This window comes from Bos indicus x Bos taurus, chromosome 2 (assembly GCF_003369695.1).
Source record: "Bos indicus x Bos taurus breed Angus x Brahman F1 hybrid chromosome 2, Bos_hybrid_MaternalHap_v2.0, whole genome shotgun sequence".
Taxonomy (NCBI): Eukaryota; Metazoa; Chordata; class Mammalia; order Artiodactyla; family Bovidae; genus Bos; species Bos indicus x Bos taurus.
Window position 1 is genome coordinate 120248539 of NC_040077.1, and position 21125 is coordinate 120269663.

General features: G+C 49.9%; 1 protein-coding gene across 6 annotated transcripts in view; it reads left to right on the forward strand.

Annotated features, from left to right (window-relative positions):
* Positions 1–21125, forward strand: part of PHC2 (polyhomeotic homolog 2) — a 113615-nt gene that overhangs the window by 90298 nt on the left and 2192 nt on the right. For 4 of the 6 annotated variants that reach the window (XM_027516548.1, XM_027516546.1, XM_027516549.1 and 1 more), the window contains 5 exons: positions 13410–13612; positions 15296–15425; positions 16233–16347; positions 17413–17554; positions 18499–18775. In XM_027516548.1, coding sequence (XP_027372349.1) covers positions 13410–13612; positions 15296–15425; positions 16233–16347; positions 17413–17554; positions 18499–18775 — 867 coding nt within the window. Of the gene's footprint in view, positions 1–106; positions 358–8809; positions 12541–13409; positions 13613–15295; positions 15426–16232; positions 16348–17412; positions 17555–18498; positions 18776–21125 lie in introns of those variants that run through there. The other 2 variants (XM_027516551.1, XM_027516550.1) reach the window with 2 other exon arrangements.

The window sequence follows — 21125 nt, forward strand, 5'->3', positions numbered from 1 at the left end:
CGCACCCAGGCCCCGCCCCCGCCCCTCGCCCCGCCCCCGGCGGAGGCGGCCGCGGGAGCCCTGCCGGGACGCGCCGCATTGTCTCCGCGGCGGCTGCAGCCCTAGAGCGCCCGCCGCGCGCGCGCGCGCAATCCGCCGCCGCCCGCACCCCCACCCCGGCCTCGCGCCCCTGCCGCCCTTTGTGGACGCCGGCTCGGCCGGTGCGGTCGGATGCGCCGCGGCAGCCCCGGGCCCCGGCTCGGAGGCTCCCGGCGGAGAGGAGGCGGCCCGCCCGGGCCCGGGACCCCGCGCGAGGCGGCGCCCGGCCGAGGGGTTGCGTAGGCCCCGCCCGGCCAGGCCCAGCCGGGCCCTGGACAGGTCAGTGTCCGTGGCGGGGGAGGGGTTCTCGCCCGGAGGGGTCCTGCGGCCCACGCTGGTCGCACCAGACAACGGCCACCGCCCTCCGGTGCCATTCCCGGCCCGGGCCTACTCGGCTGCCAGGCCGTGCCAGCCTGCGACTCTCGCCCTCCCGGCGCCAGGGAGGTGCCCTGCGCCTCCCCCGCCTCGTCGGGGACCCTGCCTGCCCCTCACTCCCCCGGCAGCCGTTGCGTCACCCTCGGCGTGCCCAACGCTTCCGTTGTGTCCCCGCACGCCCCCACCCCCGCTTCGGTCCTCCGGGGACGGCGCTTTCCCGGGGATGGACGGTCCGCTTAGGGACAGGGCTGCTGGCATCTGCTCTACTTTCTGGGTAGGCGACTGCCTATCTTGGAGGGCCTGCGACTTCGGTGGAGAGTTTTGTTTTTAATCTAGTCTCACGAGGCTTTTAATTGGATGGAAAGGGACAAGCTGTTCTGTGTCCTCCTCTCTTCCATTTTTAGAAGAGCGTTTTCTCTCCTTCCCATGCCAAATGAAGGCATATTGTATTGTGTGGGCTCTTTACATTAAAAATAGAGACCTGTGAGATTCCGTCGTTAAATTGAAGTCCACAGGGAGGGAAATAATCTGCCCAAGGTCAGGTTGCCAACTAACGGTGACCCTGCAGTGATGAGAACTCCTAGTCGGCGACTGCTATATTGCTGGATACCAGTTTGTGCCGGTGATACTCCACCGTCACAGTCCTCACCCTCCCTCCCCCAAGGCCGCTTTTGAGACCTGAACAGATTTCACTGACACAGTTTCAGTTCTAATCAACTTTCCTTTCCTTCCTGCTCCATACCTAGAATGTTCACCTTGTTGCCTTGCTGTCTACAGAGACACAGTTTTCTATTCCTTTTCCTGTTTAACAAATCAGTGACAGCTCTCCCCCTTAGATCTCCCATTCCAGATCTTTAATCCCTTTCCATTAGCATATTGGACCCAGAGGATCCCTTGTTGTGAAATAAGCTACCGACCTAAATCCACCATATGTCCCCAATTTTTCTAGGACAACCCCAATTTAAAATATTCCATCCCATTGTCTTATCAGCCAAGTGTCTCAATTTTTGGTTTAGAAAATAGTGTCATTTTAACCGTATCAGGCCCTGCTGTCCTGGCCTTTTCCAGCTATTTGACTCTGGGGCATAACTGGGTAATCCAATTACCATTCACCTGGGATTTTCTTTTTATTCCTCACCCCCACCCCCAGTCAACCCAAACGTTGGAACTGCTAGGATTTCTAGATGAGTCTGGAAATTGCAGGCTAATGAGGCAGGGAAATTCCTTCTTGCTCCTATATGTCTGCCCCTGCCCTCCCCAGTTTTTATTCTGTGTACAGGGCCTCAGACCTGTGGCAGTGTCTGTTGATTTAGGGCTTAAGTTGAGGTCACATGGGATGTAGGGCTTAATAGCATTTTGACTTTAGAAGAGAAAGAAACTTACTGTGTTGGTTACAGGGCAAGAGGTTCTATCTCGTATCTTAAGATACCTGCACAGCTAAGTAGTTTTGGTTCCTCTCAGATTTCACACACCTTGTTTGCCCTCCTGACCCATGCGAAGCATTGTCCTAGGCACTGTGGAGAATACAAAAGTGGCTTTCCCCGCTTCACCCTCAACATCTGGATCTGTGTGTGGAAATAACCACACTTTTGAATCAGCTGATGCCTGTGTGTTTCCCACTGTTTCTGTCCCTGAGTTCCAGTCCCTGCCAGACGGGAACCAGAGCTTCTGGCTCGGCTCCTTTACAAGGGCTGGCTTCTTTCACAGAGGGCCCAGCAGATGGGCAGTGGTGCTCGTGCGGCACCTGCCCTTTCCAGGCACTCACCATGGGAGCTCTGCCCCTCAGCCCACCCAGGATCTGTTTCCAGGCTTGTCCATACACATTGGGAAGAAGAGATGCCTTTTTTTCCCTCTCCAGCATTAATCTCAAGTCCACTTTCTGTTGTTCTTGAGCTGCTTTTTCAGTTGTCGAACTGCATTTTTGTGAGCCATAGCTCCTGTTTTCATCACCTTCCCCCCCACCCCCAACCGCCGCCTTTTTAAGCTGTTGTTGTATTGCTAGGTGGCACATAGATACTTAATGAATATTCGTATTTTTCATGGCCTCCTAGCCCCGTCCACTTCTCTGCCAGGTCCTGGCTTAATTTCTAACTTGCCTTTGTCAGGTGCACTCAAGATATTATTTCCACTGCCCTCAAAGTGAGGAGGAATCTCCAGCTCTTCTTCCTTCTGTGCCAGTAATGATTCTCCTGGCTGTGGGCCTCTTCAGCCCTTGTTGCTCTGCATTGCAGTGGAGCAGAACCTCTTGGGAAGGTGTCTCATGCTTCTCCAGACATCCCTCCTCTGACACTGACTTTCTAGTCTAAACTGGTGACCCTGAGACTTCTCTTCCTGTCCCAGAGGCCCCTTCCCCCATCTCTGACCCTGTGCCTGTGCCTTGCTCTGGCTCAGCCCCAGAATCCACTCTTTTCAAACCACATCCTTTTTCCTGCCTTACTCATTTCCTGTCTCAGATACTTTGGATCCCTTGGATCTTTCAGTGGGAGAGAGAATAAGGGGAATAAATAGATAGATGATTTTATGAAACTGAACTGTTCGTGCCTCTGGTCTTGCATGCTCTTCGGCGTCCCCTCTGTAGGTTTTCTTGTTTTAGGGGAAAGAAAACACTTACTCAGAATTAAGAACCTTTCCCTGAGTTTGTGAATGTCTTTTTGTCTCAGTTTTTTCCTGTTGTGATTAAGTCTCTGTCCTCCTCTGGGCTGTGGGCCTCTCTCTAGGCATTCAGTAACTTATTTGCTGAATAAAGTTCACCCCTTTCCTGTCAAACTCCTTCCCTTTCAGTTCACATTGATAGGTAGGTAAGCCAACATAAAGTTTAAATTGAAAAACTAGAGAATAGGATAGTGGTTCCAGTTCTAGTAAGGCTGCTCCATGGAAGTGTGACATTCACAGGGAGTTTTTACCTCCTCTTGGTTAGTCCCAGATTATATTATTAAAGTTCTTCCAGCTGTGCAGTGCCATTTACTCTCCAGGAAGATTTGATTCCCTCCTGGAAAAGATTCTCTGAAAAGCTACATCACATCTACTAGAAATAAGAATAAGGAAGCAAGACGCCTTCAGAAAAGCATAGTTTCTCTTTTATTCCCTTTCTTTGGTGCCAGTTTTTGCAACTGGAAGATGAAGATGATGATTTTCTGTGGTCAGGAGGAATCTCACAAAAGTGATTGTAGAGATGCTTGGGTGTTTTCCACTCCCTGGAGAAAGAGTGAGGACTAGCTGCCTTACGCAATCTGCTCCCCTGAGGGCTTTTGCCAGTAACAAAAATGACTCTGCAGTGCCTTACTAGCACCTGTCTGATGGAAATGAAAGCTGGGACTAACCCCTCAAGGTAGAGTGATGAACATATACAGATTTATGTTTTCAGTGTTTTTATGGCCTGCTTTAAACTGCAGTGTGAGTCACCAGTTTAAAAGACTCTGTTTGAATATGTGTTCTGTTAAAAATGTTTCAAGTGGGCCTGTTTAAGATAACTTGAAATACTTACCACAGTTCAAGTAGATGCAGGTTTCATTTTAAGCATTGACTTACTTAAAAATTTCAGCTTGAATTTAGTTACATCAGAACACAGATATACTTGTTTAAAAAAAAAAAAAACTCAGAGACAAACCATCTTTAATTCAACTTTATGACATTTTGGGAATTGTTAGGAAAAGAATCAGCCATTTGTTTATCCAAGACAACAGTCTTACAGACTCAGGGCTTTTTCCCCATTAGTTACAAAAGTAGAATTGACATGAATTAAAAAATGTTTTTTTTTATAGTTAATCCAGTTATATTATTAAGAATGATTAGTTTTTGAAGATATATACTAAAAAATAGCATATGATTTAAATAATAAATTGTTACTGTGTGATTCATTGTAAAATCATCTAGGCCAGCATACTTAATGGTTTTTTCTTTTTCCTTCCCCTTCCAAATTATTTATAGTTAGTGAAAAGGGATGTGTTTTCCTATACTTTAAATTTCCAAATGATTTTTTTTTTTAGTTCAATCCAAAAGAAAACATTCTTTCTACATCTGCCAAAGAAGTGATTGCTGTTAAACAGGGATTGCCAGTATTCTAAGATAAATCCAGATGTTGAAGAGAGTCCCAGTCTGCCATTGGGCTTTCTTTAAAGCAGAAACCTGTGTCTTGGATGATTTTATTCTTAGCAGTGAAATTTGTCATAGCTTCTCTTAAGAAAAATGGCTTTTAGATGCCATGTCATAACCGACTCTTCTCCAGTAGATTAGGAGGAGCAGGCCTGATGCTGAATATTGGAACTTTTGGCAAGAAAATGAGAGTTCATGACTGCTAGGAGTTATTTTTAAAGCCCTAGTTGCATGGCTATTATGTCTCAAATACAGTATAATTATCCCTAGTTACTGATATCTTTAGCATATTTGAAACCGTCCATATGTGGCCTAAATCCGCACTGCTATATTAAGACATTTTTAAACAGCCCAAGCAAATGACACTGAATTAAAATTAATGTGAGCCAAATACTATTTTTTTTTTAAATCAATTAAGTCCACATTTCTAGGCCTCCAGTATTAATCTCTTCTGTCAGCTTATTGGTAGCAAAGTAGGGTGATTGAAAATTTAGATGATGGTTATAAAAGGGAGAGGGCAGTGTTTTCTAAGAACAGAAATGATCAAGAAGATTGATTTTCAAGATAAGAATAATCTATCCCATTATATAGACAAGGACAACCAAGGTTGGATTTCTCTAGTGCATTCATTCTCTCTCTCTCTCTCTCTCTCTCACCCATTTCTCTAAAAATATTGTTGCTTCTGCAGCTGGTAGACAAAAGAGTCATATCCAGCAACATGGTGGCCTTTCCTTGTTATCAGCCTGAAAATAGAGAATTTTCTAAACATTTGTGGTGGTTTTTTTAACTGTTACAAATCCATCTTCCATGATTTTATCTTCAACTTTTTAAAGTAATTTCTTTTCACAGGCTAAACCACCTCCTGGCATTATAAGAACCACTGGGAAAAAGTGGTTCTTCTTTGGCTCCTAAATTCTTTGCTGGTTTCTGGGGTTCCTTTGATACCCTGAAACTCTATGAAATAAATGCATAGGAAGGAAATCTGGCACTTCTCATGTCCTTTGAATTAATGACTGTTGAAGGTGAATTGAGATGTGTGATCTGCCTTCAACAGCAGGTATATTTCCCTAGTGTTGCAGTTCATTGTCAAAGCGGAAGTATGATTTCTTCCTGAAGCCTGAACTCAGGAGTGCCGGGACAGGACGCTGAGTAGGCCACCGCATCTGAGGAACATGAGTGATAACCTGAGTTTGGGCCAGTGAAAGAACAGCTGTGCTCTGGAGCCGCAAGAGGCCAGGCCCAGTGCACTGAGCCTGGGGCGGCTTCCTGGTCTCTTGAGTCTCAGTGATGGGAGCCCTCCAATGGTAAGTCAGGCCTCTTGCACTGCATTGTATCTGCAGTATCACGTTTAATCCTTGCCACAGCCATATGAGACAAAGATAAGCATCCCATTTTACAGATGAGGAAACTGAGGCCTTCAGTAACTTGCCTGGGATAATCTAAGATTTAAGCTTAGGGTCTTTCTGATCCCAAGTGTTAACTGCTGTTTAACAGCTTCCAGATGTAATCAGTGCCAACCAAGCATTTTACATGTATAAACTCTGCTATTCACTGTCAACCTGCAAGACAGGCAGCATAATGGTCATTTATATAGATGGAGACACAAACACAGCAGGTACCAAGTGCTTGAAGCTGCCCAGGTGATCAAAGATGGAACCAGAGTGAACCCAGGTCTGCCCAGAGCCGGTGCCCTTTCCACTCTGCCATTTTTCCTGTCGTCTCCAGTGATTCTGATGTCCCTAGCAGAGGGCCTCTCATGTCCGTTCCACACCTTTTGCCTTGTGAAATCGCAGCATCTGCTAGAGAACTGTGACATCAGGGTATCTGGGAGCCCTCCCTGGGCACTGGAAAGGAGGACTGGCTCCAGTAAGTGGAGCTCTTGTTGAGAACTCCCCCTGGCTCCCTGCAGCCGGAGGTAGTCATTGCACGGTGCTCCTTGGCCTGAGCTGGGCAGCAGTGTTGCAGCTGTGTGGAAATCCCCCCTGAGTCCCCGCCCGAACTGAGCGGGGGCAGCTGGCTGTTCACTCCATTGATTCCTTCCTCCAGAGCTGGGGGTGGCCGCTTGGAAAACATTCAGCTGTTTACAATTCAGCTTATGTCCACTGTAGCTGGGGCCTATGGGTGAGTCAGAAGGGCTGTGCGCTCCGCCTGTGTCCAAAGAGACAGGCTGAAAGTCAGCTGTATGGTAATGGCTGCAAGGGAGGAGGATCCCTCCTACCAGGCTTGATGCTTAAGATCCAGGAAGCCCGTCTGCTCTCGAATCCTCTTAACCCAGACTTAACAAGGTCACTCCGCAGTGACACAGAGGCCCGTCTGAGGCCACCTGGCCCAGCTTCCCTGGCGTTGTGCCAGCCAGCTCTCCGCAGAGCGGGCCAAAGCGATCTTCCTGTCACAGTCCTTTTTTCCCTTCTCGGGAGAGGCTCCCAAGAGCAAAGGTGCTCTGAGGGCAGGATGGTGACAGCACCTCTGAGAAAAGGCCACAGCCTTTTGTGTGTCGGACATCTCGGTCCTTAGCAGAATTGCACAAGCTAAAAACATCTGGCCTTGGTGCCGCCTACCTTCTGGGTTCTCAGGGGAACCCAGGATGGGAAGCGAAGTACAATTTTCCCACCTCTAAGAGCTCCTTTTATGCATGGTTTAGTGGGTGGTGGTGGTGTTTATTTGCTAAATCACATCCGACTCTTTGCAACCCCAAGGATTGTAGCCCACCAGGCTCCTCTGTCCATGGGATTTCCCAGGCAAGAATACTGGAGCGGGATACCATTTTCTTCTCCAGGGGATCTTCCCAACCCAGGGATCAAACCGGGTCTCCTGCATTGGCAGGTGGTTTTCTTTGCCCCTGAGCCACCAGGGAAGCCCGTTTTAGAACGTAGTCTCTTCATTTAGGTGGCACACACTCTTGCCTTCATTCTGAAATGTAGACTTAATTACGCACCCTTTTTCTCCTCTGGAAAATTAAGATGTTAGACCCAGGACCCTCCTAACCCCAGTCCACAGAGGACTAGTGCCCCTGATCCAAAATATCCACTCTTCATCCCCCATGCCTCTTTCCAGACCTTCTGTCCCTAACTGGGGAGGAAAGCGCTCTGCTTCTCTAAATGATTCACAGCCAGGTGTGAATGACTGCAAGTGTATATTTGCATTTTAAAGCAGGTTGTTAACCAAATGCATCTCTTTAGTTGACTACTCTGTCAGGGTCCCAGGATGGAGCCACGATTCCTCTTTCCCTCTCTCTTCCCCCTCCCCCCTCTCCCCACTAACAGATTGGTACTTAACGAGATTTTGTACCTCCCTCACTTTCGGAGCGGCACTGATGTCTTTAGGGGCCCGACTATAATGAGATTGTAAAGGGTGGCCACAGCCTTTGCTGAGGGCTCACGGGCCCTCAGCTTGCCGCCCCATGTTAGCGCCCGGTGTGCCTGGTCTGCATCAGCTGCTCTCCGCCTGGGATGTGGCTTCCCTGGGTGTCCCTTTGCAGGCGCTCCGCTCAGGGTCTCTCTAGAGCAGGCAGTTGCTGAGGAGCCCTGCTGTCACCCCTCCTGCCCATGGGACTGGCCTGCCAAGCTGAGGCCCAGTGAGCAGGACTTCACAGCCAGGGGCCTGGAGAGAACGCTCTGTGTTGTGTAAGTGACCTTGTTTTGCCATTTGCTGAGCAGAATTTGCTGCAGGAAATGATCCGTGTTATCACCTACTATGCCTCCTTGAATCCTCTATTAACTTCATTAGCTTTGTCTTACTCCTGCTGCTGCCAGGCACGGGTAGTTAGAAGTCTTGAAAATTAAAATACTTCTTTTTCCTCATGTCTGTAGAAAGTGTAAATGGCCACTGGCCAAGCTGAGGGGTGTAGGGAGAGGTCCTGCTTGCTTTTCATCTCCTCTGAAGTCAGGTCTTCAAGGCTGCTTATTTTCGGGGCAAATAGACTTGGTCAGGTCATCTGAAACACCCACAATAAATGTTAGTACTGAACCGTATTTTAGCGTAACTGATGATTTTTGCCGTATCTGTGTTTATAAAGAGCACCATCTGCTGCTGCTGCTGCTAAGTCGCTTCAGTCGTGTCCGACTCTGTGCGACCCCATAGATGGCAGCCCACCAGGCTCCCCCATCCCTGGGATTCTCTAGGCAAGAACACTGGAGTGGGTTGCCATTTCCTTCTCCAATGCAGGAAAGTGAAAAGTGAAAGTGAAGTCGCTCAGTCGTGTCTGACTCTTCGGGACCCCATGGACTGCAGCCCACCAGGCTCCTCCGTCCATGGGATTTTCCAGGCAAGAGTACTGGAGTAGGGTGCCATTTCCTTCTCCAAAAGAGCACCATAACTGGTTCCAAAGTGGCCCAGATGGAACCTAGCTAGGGCCAGCCCGACCTCTGTCTTCGTGGGCAGGAGAGCTCAGCCTCTCTGGACACCTACCTCCTGGCCCTGGGGGCAAGGCTGTTTGTATAGGCGCCTCTGGCCTCTGCTTCTGGAGGACATCATTCCTTTCTGAATGCCTGGAGCCAGCGTCAGTGTTTCACAGCGGGCCAGGGAACCCAGAGCTGCAGTCTTTGGAGCTGATTTAATGCGAAATTTCCCATCCACTAAGGAAATCCCCGCTCTAACAAGAATAAATGGGCTGAGAAGTAGCTCTTATTCTTCTTCAGAGCCAGGTAGCCAGAAATGCCATTCTTGTAGGCAGGCACCAGCCCACCTGCTCTGTCTCAGTCACTATCGCCTCAGAAAGTGACTTGCCAATCTCAACTGGTGGTTGCTGTTGGAAGACTAGGGAGAACAAAACTGTGGTCAACCGTGAAGATGGAGACCACAGTTTCCACACGCTGTGGTTCAGCACCTATTAAATGGCTGTCATGTGTTGGTCACTGGGTTAGCCCTGAAGATACAGACAAGACCTGGACAGCCCTGCCTAAATAGGGCCCCTGCTTTGCCTAGCAGAGAAGACTGGCCCTGAGCAGATAATTTCACAAATGGGGCCCAGGGAGTGGGGAGGGGATTCGCCCTTCCTGTTTTAATCCAGTCCCTATAAGGACTGTTTCTGCCAGAGCCTGAGAGCAGATTGAGACGCAGCCTACAGGTTGAGGCCTGTGTTATGTAACAACGCCCCCAGAACACATTGCTTTGTTCATTCTCATCCGAATACTTGGCCCTTTGTGGTCAGCTTCAATCAAATGCTAGATTCTACCTCTCCCTTCCCCCGCCCCCACTGGAGCTTGGTTTTATTTCCTTATGCAGCTTCTCCTTCTCAGGGTGTCCTGGCCTCTGCCTTGCAGACCCAGGTACCTCACTCTGTATAAAGGCATTTGAGACCTCTGAGAATCCCAGCAGCACTTACAGTCTTGGGACCAGTCAAGGGAACTGAGTAAGGAAGAATTCCAAAGATAGAGGACTTCTTTGTCTCTCTCTCATCTGGCCTCAGGGCCAGCAGGGCAGGTTGTTGCACGTTTAAGCTGCTTTCCCTTAAGCAAGCCGCAGAGCAGTCTGGGAGAGCGGGAAGCAGATTAAATTAATCTCAGAGTGCTGAGCTTGGCAGGGGGTGAGATCGTGTATGGTCATTCTAGAAATAGCCCAAACTCCTTTGTTACTAGAGCAGATGATGAGGGTTTGCCTGCAAGATGACTGCAAAACAGAATCGTTGCAAACCTCTGTACAAGTTGTAAAGCACTCTCCTGCCCGTCCCTGGGACTCTTGTCTGTCCTGCAACCAGCCAGAGTTATAACGGAGAGTGATCGTTCTAAGGATGTAGTGAAAGGGCTTATTAGTTTGTTCTCTTGCTTGATAAGATCCGTTTTTTTTAGAACTTAAATTCAAAACAGGTCTTTTTCCAGAGTTAAGCATTGGCCCTGTAGCCCCTGGGCTGGTGAATATCTCTGTTTGCTACTGTATTTGGCATAAGGAAAGAATCTGCCCTCAGGAACCACCACCTCTTTGCAGTGTACATTTATCAGTAGGGTAGAGGGGCCAAAAAGAAGAGTCCAACAAGGTTGGAGAAATCTCAGGGAGATAAGGTATCAGCACCCATTTGGTGATAAATATCAGTGAAAAGTGGCAGGCGGGCATGATCCCAGAATGAAGAGGAAAACGGATCAATTCCAAGGAAGTGCTGTGAAGTGAAGTCGCTCAGTCGTGTCCGACTCTTTGTGACCCCATGGACTGTAGCCCACCAGGCTCCTCCATCCATGGAATTTTCCAGGCAAGAGTACTGGTGTGGTTGCCATTTCCTTCTTCAGGGGATCTTCCTGACCCAGGGATTGAACCCAGGTCTCCCGCATTGCAGGCAGACGCTTTACCATCTGAGCCACCAGGGAAGCCCTAGAAGTGCTGTGAACTAAAACAAGGGAGTCACTCATTGCCCATCTGTGCTCTCCAAAACAAAATTCTTACAAACTGGATCTCTTAGATCAATACTTGATATGATATGTTAGGGTTGACTACCTGACTTTAAAAAATGCTGACAGAGATGACAGAGGGTGATGAACTTGCAGCCTTTCAGATAAGAAGTAGTTGAAGGAGCAGAGGGAGTGTGGCCTGGAGGAGAAAATATGTACTGGGGTCATGAGTGCCACCCTTCATGACACCACGGGCATTTCTTGAGTGTTTCCCAGTGTGGTCACACTGCACTGCTATTCATCATCTCACTTAGCCCTCGTAGCAGGGCTATAGAGTTGTCGTCTTATCATCTATATTTTCTAGCTGGAGAAACCGAGGCTCAGAGACAGATAAGGACATGCTGCTAATCCTTGAGTGATAGAGACCAGTCTCTAAGCCAAGTCTAAGGCTGTGTTTTTACCCATTGTGCAAGTATGATTGGCCTTGTTCTGTGTGGTCTTAAGGAATAGAACCAGGATAAGTAGATAGAAATTAACAGATGGATTTTTGGCTCATTGTAAGGAAGAACTTCTTGAACTGTCCAAGTTGGGGACAAACTACTTCAGAGGTAGTGAGTTCCTTTGTCATTAGAGGTGTTCAAGCAAATGCCAGCAAAGCACTAAGTGGGGCTGTTACCGAGAAAGGTCAAGCACTGGTAAGGGCTTGAACCTAGGGAATATTCATCTAGGCTCTAATTGGAAGGAAATAGCTGCCATGTAAAAACAGGATTTTAATTTAAATACTAAGCTTTCTATCTTAACATTTACTCATTTTTAAAAATACGTATTTGTTTTTTCACGTATTTAAAATTTAAAAGCAAAGAAACTTAATTGATTGCATAGTTAACTCAGTCCTCCTAGTTATTCATGGATTGTTAAGGAAAGATTTTCTTTTCACTTCCTAAACACCTTTACAATTTAGAAACACTGAATCCAAAGTAGAAAATTTCCGTCCCTATAGAAAAGTCAAAACTGTCCAAAAATTTTTTTTCAAAGGAGACTATAAACATTGAAATGAATTTTTCTTAACTTGGTGGTATGACTATCTCTCCAAAGAATTATTTTAAAATCTCATTAATCACATCTCTCAGGTAACTCCTGCTCAGCTCTGAAGTTCATTACAGCTGAATTATAGAAGTCTGAGTACTGAAGATGTATGTCATGGTTAACTTTTTTTTAACAAAAAAGATTTATCCTGGTTTATTGTACGCTAGGACTACTAGTAAGAAAGCCAGTTATAAACCTTTCCTAAAATGAGTTTACTTTGATTCCTCCATCCTATATAATTAGGCCTTGTAAATTCCTCCTCTGTGGTGGATTTTGGATCTTTAACATGAAATAAGAGCATCTTCCTATAAATTTTGTGCAAAAATTGCTTTAATAATTATACTGAAATCGTTTTCCAAAGTGTGTACACATATACACACTGAGTTATGCTTACTGGCAGTAGGCTTGTTGCAATAAAGAAATGGCTTTTTCTTTCTTTCTCTTTTTTTCTTTTTTAGGAAGTTCCAGTTTAAAAGCAGCCTCAGCTCACACAGTTGGTGGTGGTAGACAATGGCCCTGGGAAGGGGTGGGAAGAGAGTTACAAAAGTGAGGAGATAAAAGTTGTTTCTCACAGTGAAGCAGCTCATGAGAGGTACTGTTTGAAGTGGAGACGAGGAGGTCCCTCATGCGGTTCCGCGGAGGCTCCCCTCACACTCTTTGGAGCTCTCTGTCAGGCCTTTCAGAGCAAGGCTGGCAGGCCTATGGGGAGAACTTAGGCAGCGCTGTCCATGGAGGAAGGAGACTGTGGTCAGCCAAGGATCAGATTGAGTGTGAAGCTGAGAACTGGATAAGAGGCTTGATTGGAAGCACAGGACCTGCAGAAACAGCATAGATAATCTCATCTCTGCCTGGTGGCTTCCTTGGTGGAGAAATAGAACACACACATATCTTAATGCAGTGATCCCAAGCAGCCAGTCTTTGCATAGGCAGATCTATATTAAAATGTTTACTTGGGGTTCAGTACTTTGACATTTCACAGCATGCTTAAAATTGGACCCTTGCCCGAGGAACTTCATGGAAGGTTCCTTCAATCTGTCTTCCCCCAAACCCATCAAGCCCCAAGCCCTCTACCTAGTTCAGCTTTTTTCATCCTGGTTTTAGATGGTACCTTGAATACACTTTTCTCCCTTGAGCTGAATGTTAACTTGTTTGTCCAGATCAATATTGACCAAGGTCTTCACTCCTCCAAAAGGCAGAATCCTTGTCTGTTTAACCTAGTCGAACTATTCTTAGCGCAGGATAAAAATAAGAAACATGTCTGGTTGTTTAGCTTCATTGTTGTAGAACAGACGAGACTCACATGGTGGTTTGTCCACGAAAACTGCCACTTTGAATGGGTCACGGAGGGAGGGGACTGCCTGGTGTGCATTATTGGGTGAGGTGGAGTCCCTGCTCTCCTTCTGCTGGCCTCGACCTGGTTCTGACCTCATCTGCTTGTGTTCTCCTGCTTTCCTTGCACAGAGACAGGGCAGGGCATTGTTCATGCACTGACCGACCTCAGCAGCCCCGGCATGACCTCAGGGAACGGAAACTCTGCCTCCAGCATCACCGGCACTGCCCCCCAGAATGGTGAGAATAAACCACCACAGGCCATTGTGAAACCCCAAATCCTGACGCATGTTATCGAAGGGTTTGTGATCCAGGAGGGGGCGGAGCCTTTCCCGGTACGGACTACTTCTTTTCCCCTCTTTTTTTTTTTTTTTTAAATAAGTATACTTTGGATGTGTATTAGAATATTTTTACATTTCCATGTAAATTTTCTAAAAATGTGAAAAGAAATTTGCTCTTTCCTTGCTAATTTCCCCCCAAAGGAATGTCAGAGTCATTTTCTTTGTAGGATTGAGTGTCTTCCTAAGATCCAGAAGGGGTCAGTAATTAAGAATAATTGGCATGACCCCTTCAGTTAGAAGTTTCCACACAGACTCAACTGTGTCCCCACCTGGTGAAGTGGGAACCCCTTGGTTAGAAGGGAGTTCACACTGGGGTGTTGGGTGCAGGATGATGGACTTTGGGAAATGAGACCTCGTTCAGGTTTGAATGCCTCAACTCCCAAATGGCAGCACTTTAGCCAGTTAGCAAACGGAACCTGTATGGAAGAGAATCCTCAAGGTCTATCTGAATGGAAGATAACTGATCAGAGTTCTAGCCTAAAACTTCTTTTCTGGGGACAGAGCCTTGAAAGAGGAGTGAGTGAGAGTAAGGGGCATTTCAGAAAGGGGCATTTCATCAAGTGTCTCAAGCATTATACTGCAGGGAGATACAGAAGCAGCAAGAAAGTGGCTCATTAAACGCAGCACCCAGCGCTGGTAGTGCCCGTGTAATTTGGTGAGACAGGTTGCCTGCTCCATAGGTGAGAGGAGCCCAGAGCCAAGTGCACTCCAGCCTCGCTCATGATGAAATTAACTGGTAGAGACACAGCATCTTCATGGGATGCCATCTGTCTTTTGAGCTTTCTTTGGATCCATGAGTGGTTTGAACAGTCAGTCAAAGCCTCTGAGCTTGATTAACTGCGATGGGTGGACTGCCTTTCTGAAATGCCAGAAGACAAAAATGCCTGGGCTGGTTCTCATCTGCTTTCCCTCTGGAGGTCCGTCAAGGCCTGTGGCACCTTAGCTACAAGGAGCTTTAGCCCTTCACATCCCCTCCCTCGTTAGACTCCGTCCTCCCTTTGGCCTCCTAGAGAAACACCAGAACCAGCTGACCTCACAGTGTAGATGCAGATGGGGTAGCAGCCCCAGTCTCCCTGCTAGAGGTCTGGCCACCAGGCTGCCCGAACAAAAGGCAACAAAGGGAGTAAAGCAAAGTGTGAATGAGCCAGTCCAGGGTTGGCCTTTCAGTGTGGCCCCGCGTCCCCATGTTCCTCTTCTCTGGCTGCCTGTCCCTCTGACTCGGGTAGGGCAGTGGTAAGGGAGAGAACAGAAAGGGATCCAGGAATGGTGGCCAGGACTCTGTGTCACCCATACACTCACACGCAGCCTCAGCCGTGTTCCTGCCCCAGGACATGTGAGGGCTGGGGCCTGGCCCTGGTTCCAGCGATGCCGGAACCTGACCCATGTCTCCACCTGTGCGCCTTAGACAACTGGGAAGAGGAGATATTCTCCTGACCTCTAAACCATCCATCAGTCCTGGGCTGAAGCCATTTTCATCCCTGTCCTTTGGTGGCCAGTGGCATCTTACCTCATGAGCTAAACAGCAAAACAGGCCTTGAGCAGGGTGTGCCTGGATGGTGGTGGGGTGGGGGCTGGCCTCTGTGCCTGGGTGCTTTATACTTGTGATTGTGATGAGGCTGAGAGCAAGCGAGCCTGCCCACCTGACCCTCACGGCCTCCCTGTCGCCTTGTCCTCTAGGTGGGACGCTCGTCCCTGCTGGTGGGGAATCTCAAGAAGAAGTATGCACAGGGGTTCTTGCCTGAGAAACTTCCGCAGCAGGACCATACCACCACCACTGACTCAGAGATGGAGGAGCCCTATCTGCAAGGTAGTGTGCCAGACCCTGGATGCCGGGGCTTTGGTTGGGGTGGAACCGGGACATCAGCAAGGATGGAAGGTCCTTTCCTGCTGTCCATGGAGGGTCTTGGAGCCAGAAATTGTGTGAACATGGCGGTCGACCAAACGTTTCCCCCAGTGCACACTCAGCCCTGTCCCTCGAAAGTGGATAGGAGCCCCTGTCCCCGGGGAAACGTGTGTCCTCCTCTCCAGCCCCGGATCCCCGGGAGTTACTGCTGAGTTATGGGCCAGCCGGCAAGTTGCGGCCTTCCTCCACTGCTTCAGGGGCCTGCTCTCAGGAGAGGGGCCAGTGCAGAGGCACACTGGAGCAAGTAAGGGCTGCACTTGCCACAGAAGCCCCTGGCTAAATGGAGGCGGGTGGGGTGCCTGCATGGCTACCATCTCCTGGGCTCTGATACCCAGGCTGGCAGCCAGCCGGAACCCCCCACCCCCCGCCCAGGAAGGGTAAAGTGATTGCAAACCAGCAGTGACAGACAGCATTAGCACTTTCCCTCTGGAGGGTCGCCTGCTTTCTTCTAGGGTTGTAAAGAAGGGGCGCTAGCCCTTCCCCACCGTGTTTTGTCTCCTAGCCCCTAAAAGAAGGAACTCTCAGGTGTCCAGGGTACGAAGTCATAAAACAGCAGCAAAAGTGGGTTGGCACTATCCAGGCTGCTGCTGCAGGGCACAGCTGTGGGCACGAGGAACAGGCTGGGCAGAGTGTGAGAGGCCCCAGGGCAGGCTGTGGACAGTCCTGTGGGGACCACTCACTGTCCACACTTACGAACTTTCATGCTTTCAGAGTCCAAAGAGGAGGGCACTCCCCTCAAACTCAAGTGTGAGCTCTGTGGCCGGGTGGACTTTGCCTACAAGTTCAAGCGTTCCAAGCGCTTCTGTTCCATGGCTTGTGCAAAAAGGTAAGCACGCTCACTCCACTGCTGTGCCCAGCCCCTCCCCTCTCAGGGTTGCACCTTGATGCCCAGCTCCCTATTTCCGTGCCCTGCCTGGAAGCAGTGTCCTGTCACTTGTTCACCAAGAACTCCATGAGCAGGTCCAGGCAAGCAGCGGTAAGCCCACATGGAAGGAAGAGGCATTTAGCTTGTCTGGCCCTCCTCGGCACCCCGGCACCTGGCTTTGGCAGCTCCCATCTCCGTAGGGTTTGCCTAGGCCCCCACTGGAAACGCTGCCCTGAGCCCCTGTACTGACTGCACCTCCCTTGTGAGCTCCTCCCGACTCAGAAGACAGACGCTCACAGCAGGCAGCAGTGCTTACCGTGGGCCTGCCACGCGCAGGTTTCTGTGCTGAGCGTTGATACGCATGGTGTCGTCTCGTCTTCAGAGTAACCCTGTGAGCCAGGATTGCTGTCAGGCCCTCTGTACATGATGGGAAACTGAGGCACAAGAAGTACTTGTGCCTAAAGTCTTTGAGCTGGGGATCTAGACGTCTGACTCGTAAGTGCTGTGTGGTCCTTGTGCCAAGGTGGAAGGGGCCTGAGCTCCCAAAAGAAGGGACTCTAGGCCCCCAGGCAGAAGGGCCCTGCGGACCAGTTAGAGTAGGGTTACCCCCAGCCCTCCTTCCCTGGGCTATGCTGGAGGTCCTCCCGGCACCTTTGTGATGCTTTGCCAAGCTGTCCCCCATCAGAACAGGGGACACTAGCTTCTGGGCACAGGTAACATGTGGAGTAGAATAGGGCAGCCCTGGGTTCTTCCCGTGAGCCAGGCAGTTGTGTCAAGCACGAGCTTGTGTAACTGCCAGACCAGTTACAGAAAGTGAGTGGTCTCATCCCCAACTCCAGATGGGAAAACAGAGGCTCAGGGGCTGAGTGACTTGCCCAGATTCACACAGCCAGTCCTGAGTGATGGACTTAGGATTGGAATGAGCAGACAGACTCAGATTTTGCCCCTTGGCTGCTCTTACTCCTCCTGGGGCCTGTGGGCACCCTGCGACTGCCCTGACCTCCCTTGTTCCTCTGACTCTGGCAGGTACAACGTGGGGTGCACCAAACGAGTGGGGCTTTTCCACTCAGACCGGAGCAAGCTGCAGAAGGCGGGAGCCACGACCCACAACCGCCGTCGGGCCAGCAAAGCCAGTCTGCCGACACTTACCAAGGATACCAAGAAGCAGGTGAGAGGCCAGAGGAGCCTGGAGCTCATTCTCTCAAGTCTCCACCGACTCCCCTTCCTAGCACAGCCCTGGGCGCCCACTGTCCTTTCTGCTGTGGCTGTCAGTGCTCCATCATATTCTCATTTCTCCTGATGTGTCAAGTCAAGCCTTCCCCATGTCCCTTCAGAGAGCTCTCATTTAGACCCATGGATGCTCAAGAGGGACCCAGGGTCCCTCTTCCGCGACCTTGCCTCTGCTCACCCTGTTCTCCCAGTCTGCCTCCATCTTTGACTTCTGGGGCTGCACATGAAGACATAGGCTGTCCCAGGTAGCTACGCCTGCCTTACCTGAAGGGCTAGGGGAGAAGAAGCTAACACCCTTCATCTCCCCACCTTTTTGCTTCTCGGTGCATCAGAGCACTGAATCCTTAAAGGTCTCTATCAAAAACGAGGTGTTCTGTTCATTAAGTATGTTTCAGCACCAGCTATATGCCAGCAACTGTTAGGCACTAAAGCTCTGAATTGTGCTGTAAGAACTCACAGCCTAGTGTGATGCTTTAGACCATGTGTTTTGCTGTTTATTGTTATTGTTCTGGTCTTAAACCTCTTTAAGAATCTGATGAAAGCTATAGTAAAAAACGGACACATAAGGAAATCTACATGCTCTTTCGGGTCGTGCACAGACCAGTCCCCAAAACCCGTAGAGCCCTGGTTAAAAACCCACATTTACGAGAAAGAATAGACCTGTAATGAGATTACTGCAGTGTGGGGTGGTACGTGCACCAGTAGTAGGACTCTCTGCTTAGGATCAGAGAGAGGACGTTGCAAAAGATACTTTTTGATCTAGAGTTCAAAGGTACGTAGCAGCCAGCCAGATAGAACGGGGAGACTATACCTGCTTTTGCCCAGCACTCTTGTAGAGGCGGTTTACTCCCCCATCCTGAGGAAAACTGTTTCTGCTCCCAGCCAACAGGCACCGTCCCCCTTTCAGTTACCGCTGCCCTGCAGCTAACACACAGCCAGGAGGACTCCAGCCGTTGCTCAGATAACTCAAGCTATGAGGAACCCTTGTCCCCCATCTCAGCCAGCTCGTCCACCTCCCGCCGGCGACAAGGCCCGCGGGACCTGGAGCTCCCTGACGTGCACATGCGGGACCTGGTGGGCATGGGACACCACTTCCTGCCAAGTGAGCCCACCAAGTGGAACGTGGACGATGTCTACGAGTTCATCCGCTCTCTGCCAGGTAAGGCCCTGGGAGTTCCATGCCTGCCTGGAGTAGCAAAGAATGAGAGGGCGTGAGAGACCTCACCTCCTACCCCCAGGAGAGACCACAGGTTCAGTGAGAGATGCAGGTTCAGGAACAGGGGGCAGGGATAAGCGTGAGGAGATTACTGCCCATGAGACCTTACCTTCTAGCACAGAGCCCTGACTGGTGTCCTGTGGCCAGACGCCAACATATCTGTGGGCTCTGCGAGGGGCCTGTGTGGCAGATGATGACGTAACCTACCCTATGTGTCTCCAGGGCAAGTTGGGAGGGGCGTCAGGTGGGAATGAAGGAAAACTGTCAAGGAGAACGTCAGAACACAGGACATGGACACCAAGTGGCAGTGGCCACGCAGGCCTGTGCCTGATGGAGAGGTTGCATCAGGGAGCAGCCTGGACAGAGACGCAGAAGCACGTGAGGGAGCCACAGGCCGCCCGTGACCCTGGGCATGCAGGGTCTCAGGGCGAGGATCTAGAAAGGAAGCTCGAAAGACAGAGCTCGCATCTCCACGGCTGGGCTTGTTGAGGCCCCAAAGCCTTTTCACGGTTTCTCCTGCCAGTCTCACCCAGCCACTGGCCAGGTCAGGTAGTGATGGCAGCCATAAGCCAGTTCATTCAGAGACTAAAGTGGGCTATGGTGGTTGGCTATGGTGGTTGAGAGCGGGCTTCGGACTTAAACAGAACTGGGTTCAAATCCCGGCTCTGCCACTTAACCCAGTATGTTGGTTATCTATCGCTGCAGCCCCACCGTTTGTCAGCACACAGGTGGTTGGAGTGGGCATTCTTAGGCGGCTGTGGTGTCAGCCAAGGCTGAGGCCATCTGAAGGCTCGAGTGGGGCTGTTGGCTCCATCCTCAGGTGCCTCACTCGTGATTCTCAGGGAGGGAATGGCCGTTGGCAAGAGGCCTCGGTCACCGTCCACACGGGTCTCTTCAGAACACTCATGCTCTGGTATTCTCGTGATGTGGCAGCCAGTTGACCCCCCAGGAGGAGATCTAAGAGCGCAAGGTGGAAGCCACCTGCTGTGCCCTTTATGATCTAGCCTCAGAAATCACATATTGTCACTTCAACAGTATCTTATTGACCACACAGGTCAACCCCATTCATTGTGAAGGCCTCATGAAGGCATGAAAGCAGGGGTTATTGGAGGGAGCTACTTGGAGGCCAGTTAGCGTAGTTCACCCCAGTGATTCAGGTTCCCCCCTCATGCAGCACCCCCACCCCCACCCGAGGCCCCACGGGTCTCATCCCATCACAGCAGTGGTTCAGGGTCTTAAGATCTCAGCATCTGACTCAGGTCCAGGCCCAGATGAAATTCGCTGGGTCCAGCTCCTCCAGGGGAGTTCCCCCAGTCTTCACACCTGCGAACAAGGAGGGTCTTCGTTTCCCCTCCACTAACCTAGGAGATGGTGGGACGGGCACAGGGCCATCACAGTAGATGTGCCTGTTGAAGAAGGGAGCACACAAGAGGCCTCAGGAGTCACCAGCCCACACCAGGCATGTGTGGGCGTTTCCTTGATGACAAGGACGCCAAGCCTGGAGTGGTCCTCCTCCTCTCTGGGTCCTACCTGACCCCTCCTTCCTCTCCTTGGAAGGAGGTGGCTGGTGGAGTTGTTTGCTCAGCCTGCTTCCTGTTGCCTTTATTTCCTGTCACCTCTGGCCCTTGGAGTCCAAGTGAGCAGTGTTTCTGCCAGACGGGTCTCTCACTCTTTGTGGGCTTTTTAAATAAATCTTATTCAAAAGTGTCTTCAAGACAAGCCCTACTCCATATTAGGCTTCATCTGAAGCTGAGGGACTGAGGCCTTAACAGTGTAAGGAGCCCGTCTGTTGAATGGAGAGGCTCTGTGAGTCACACCCATAAAATCCTGAGAGAGCATTTGATCCAGCAGTTCTCTGAGGCCACACCTTAGAGCTTCCTGCAGTCTTAACAGATGATTTAAGACACCCCCGCTGTCTCATCTTTAGACTGTTTTTTTTACTGCGTCCTGGATTTGGTCTTTGCCTGGAAACTATTTTTTTTTTTTTTAAGATTGTGTGCTGCTGAAACAAGCACTAAAAACCATTTCTTAATTTTAGCGTCATTTGCCATCTGGAGAGGCTGAGGATTTTCAGAAGCAGCAAATCCAGGCTCTTTCCTGTTTCCCAGTGTTCCCCCTCGCATTTCCCACAGCCGCGCTGGGAAGCCAGGCAGTACCTGCAGGCTCTGCCTGGGGTCCCCTGAGCCGGAGTGCTGGTTCAGTGGGAGTCTCACACTCACCAGGTCACCACCAGGAACAGTGTGGCTGAATTTTCCATTTCATACCAAGGATCCCTCTTCTTCCAGTTTCCAGT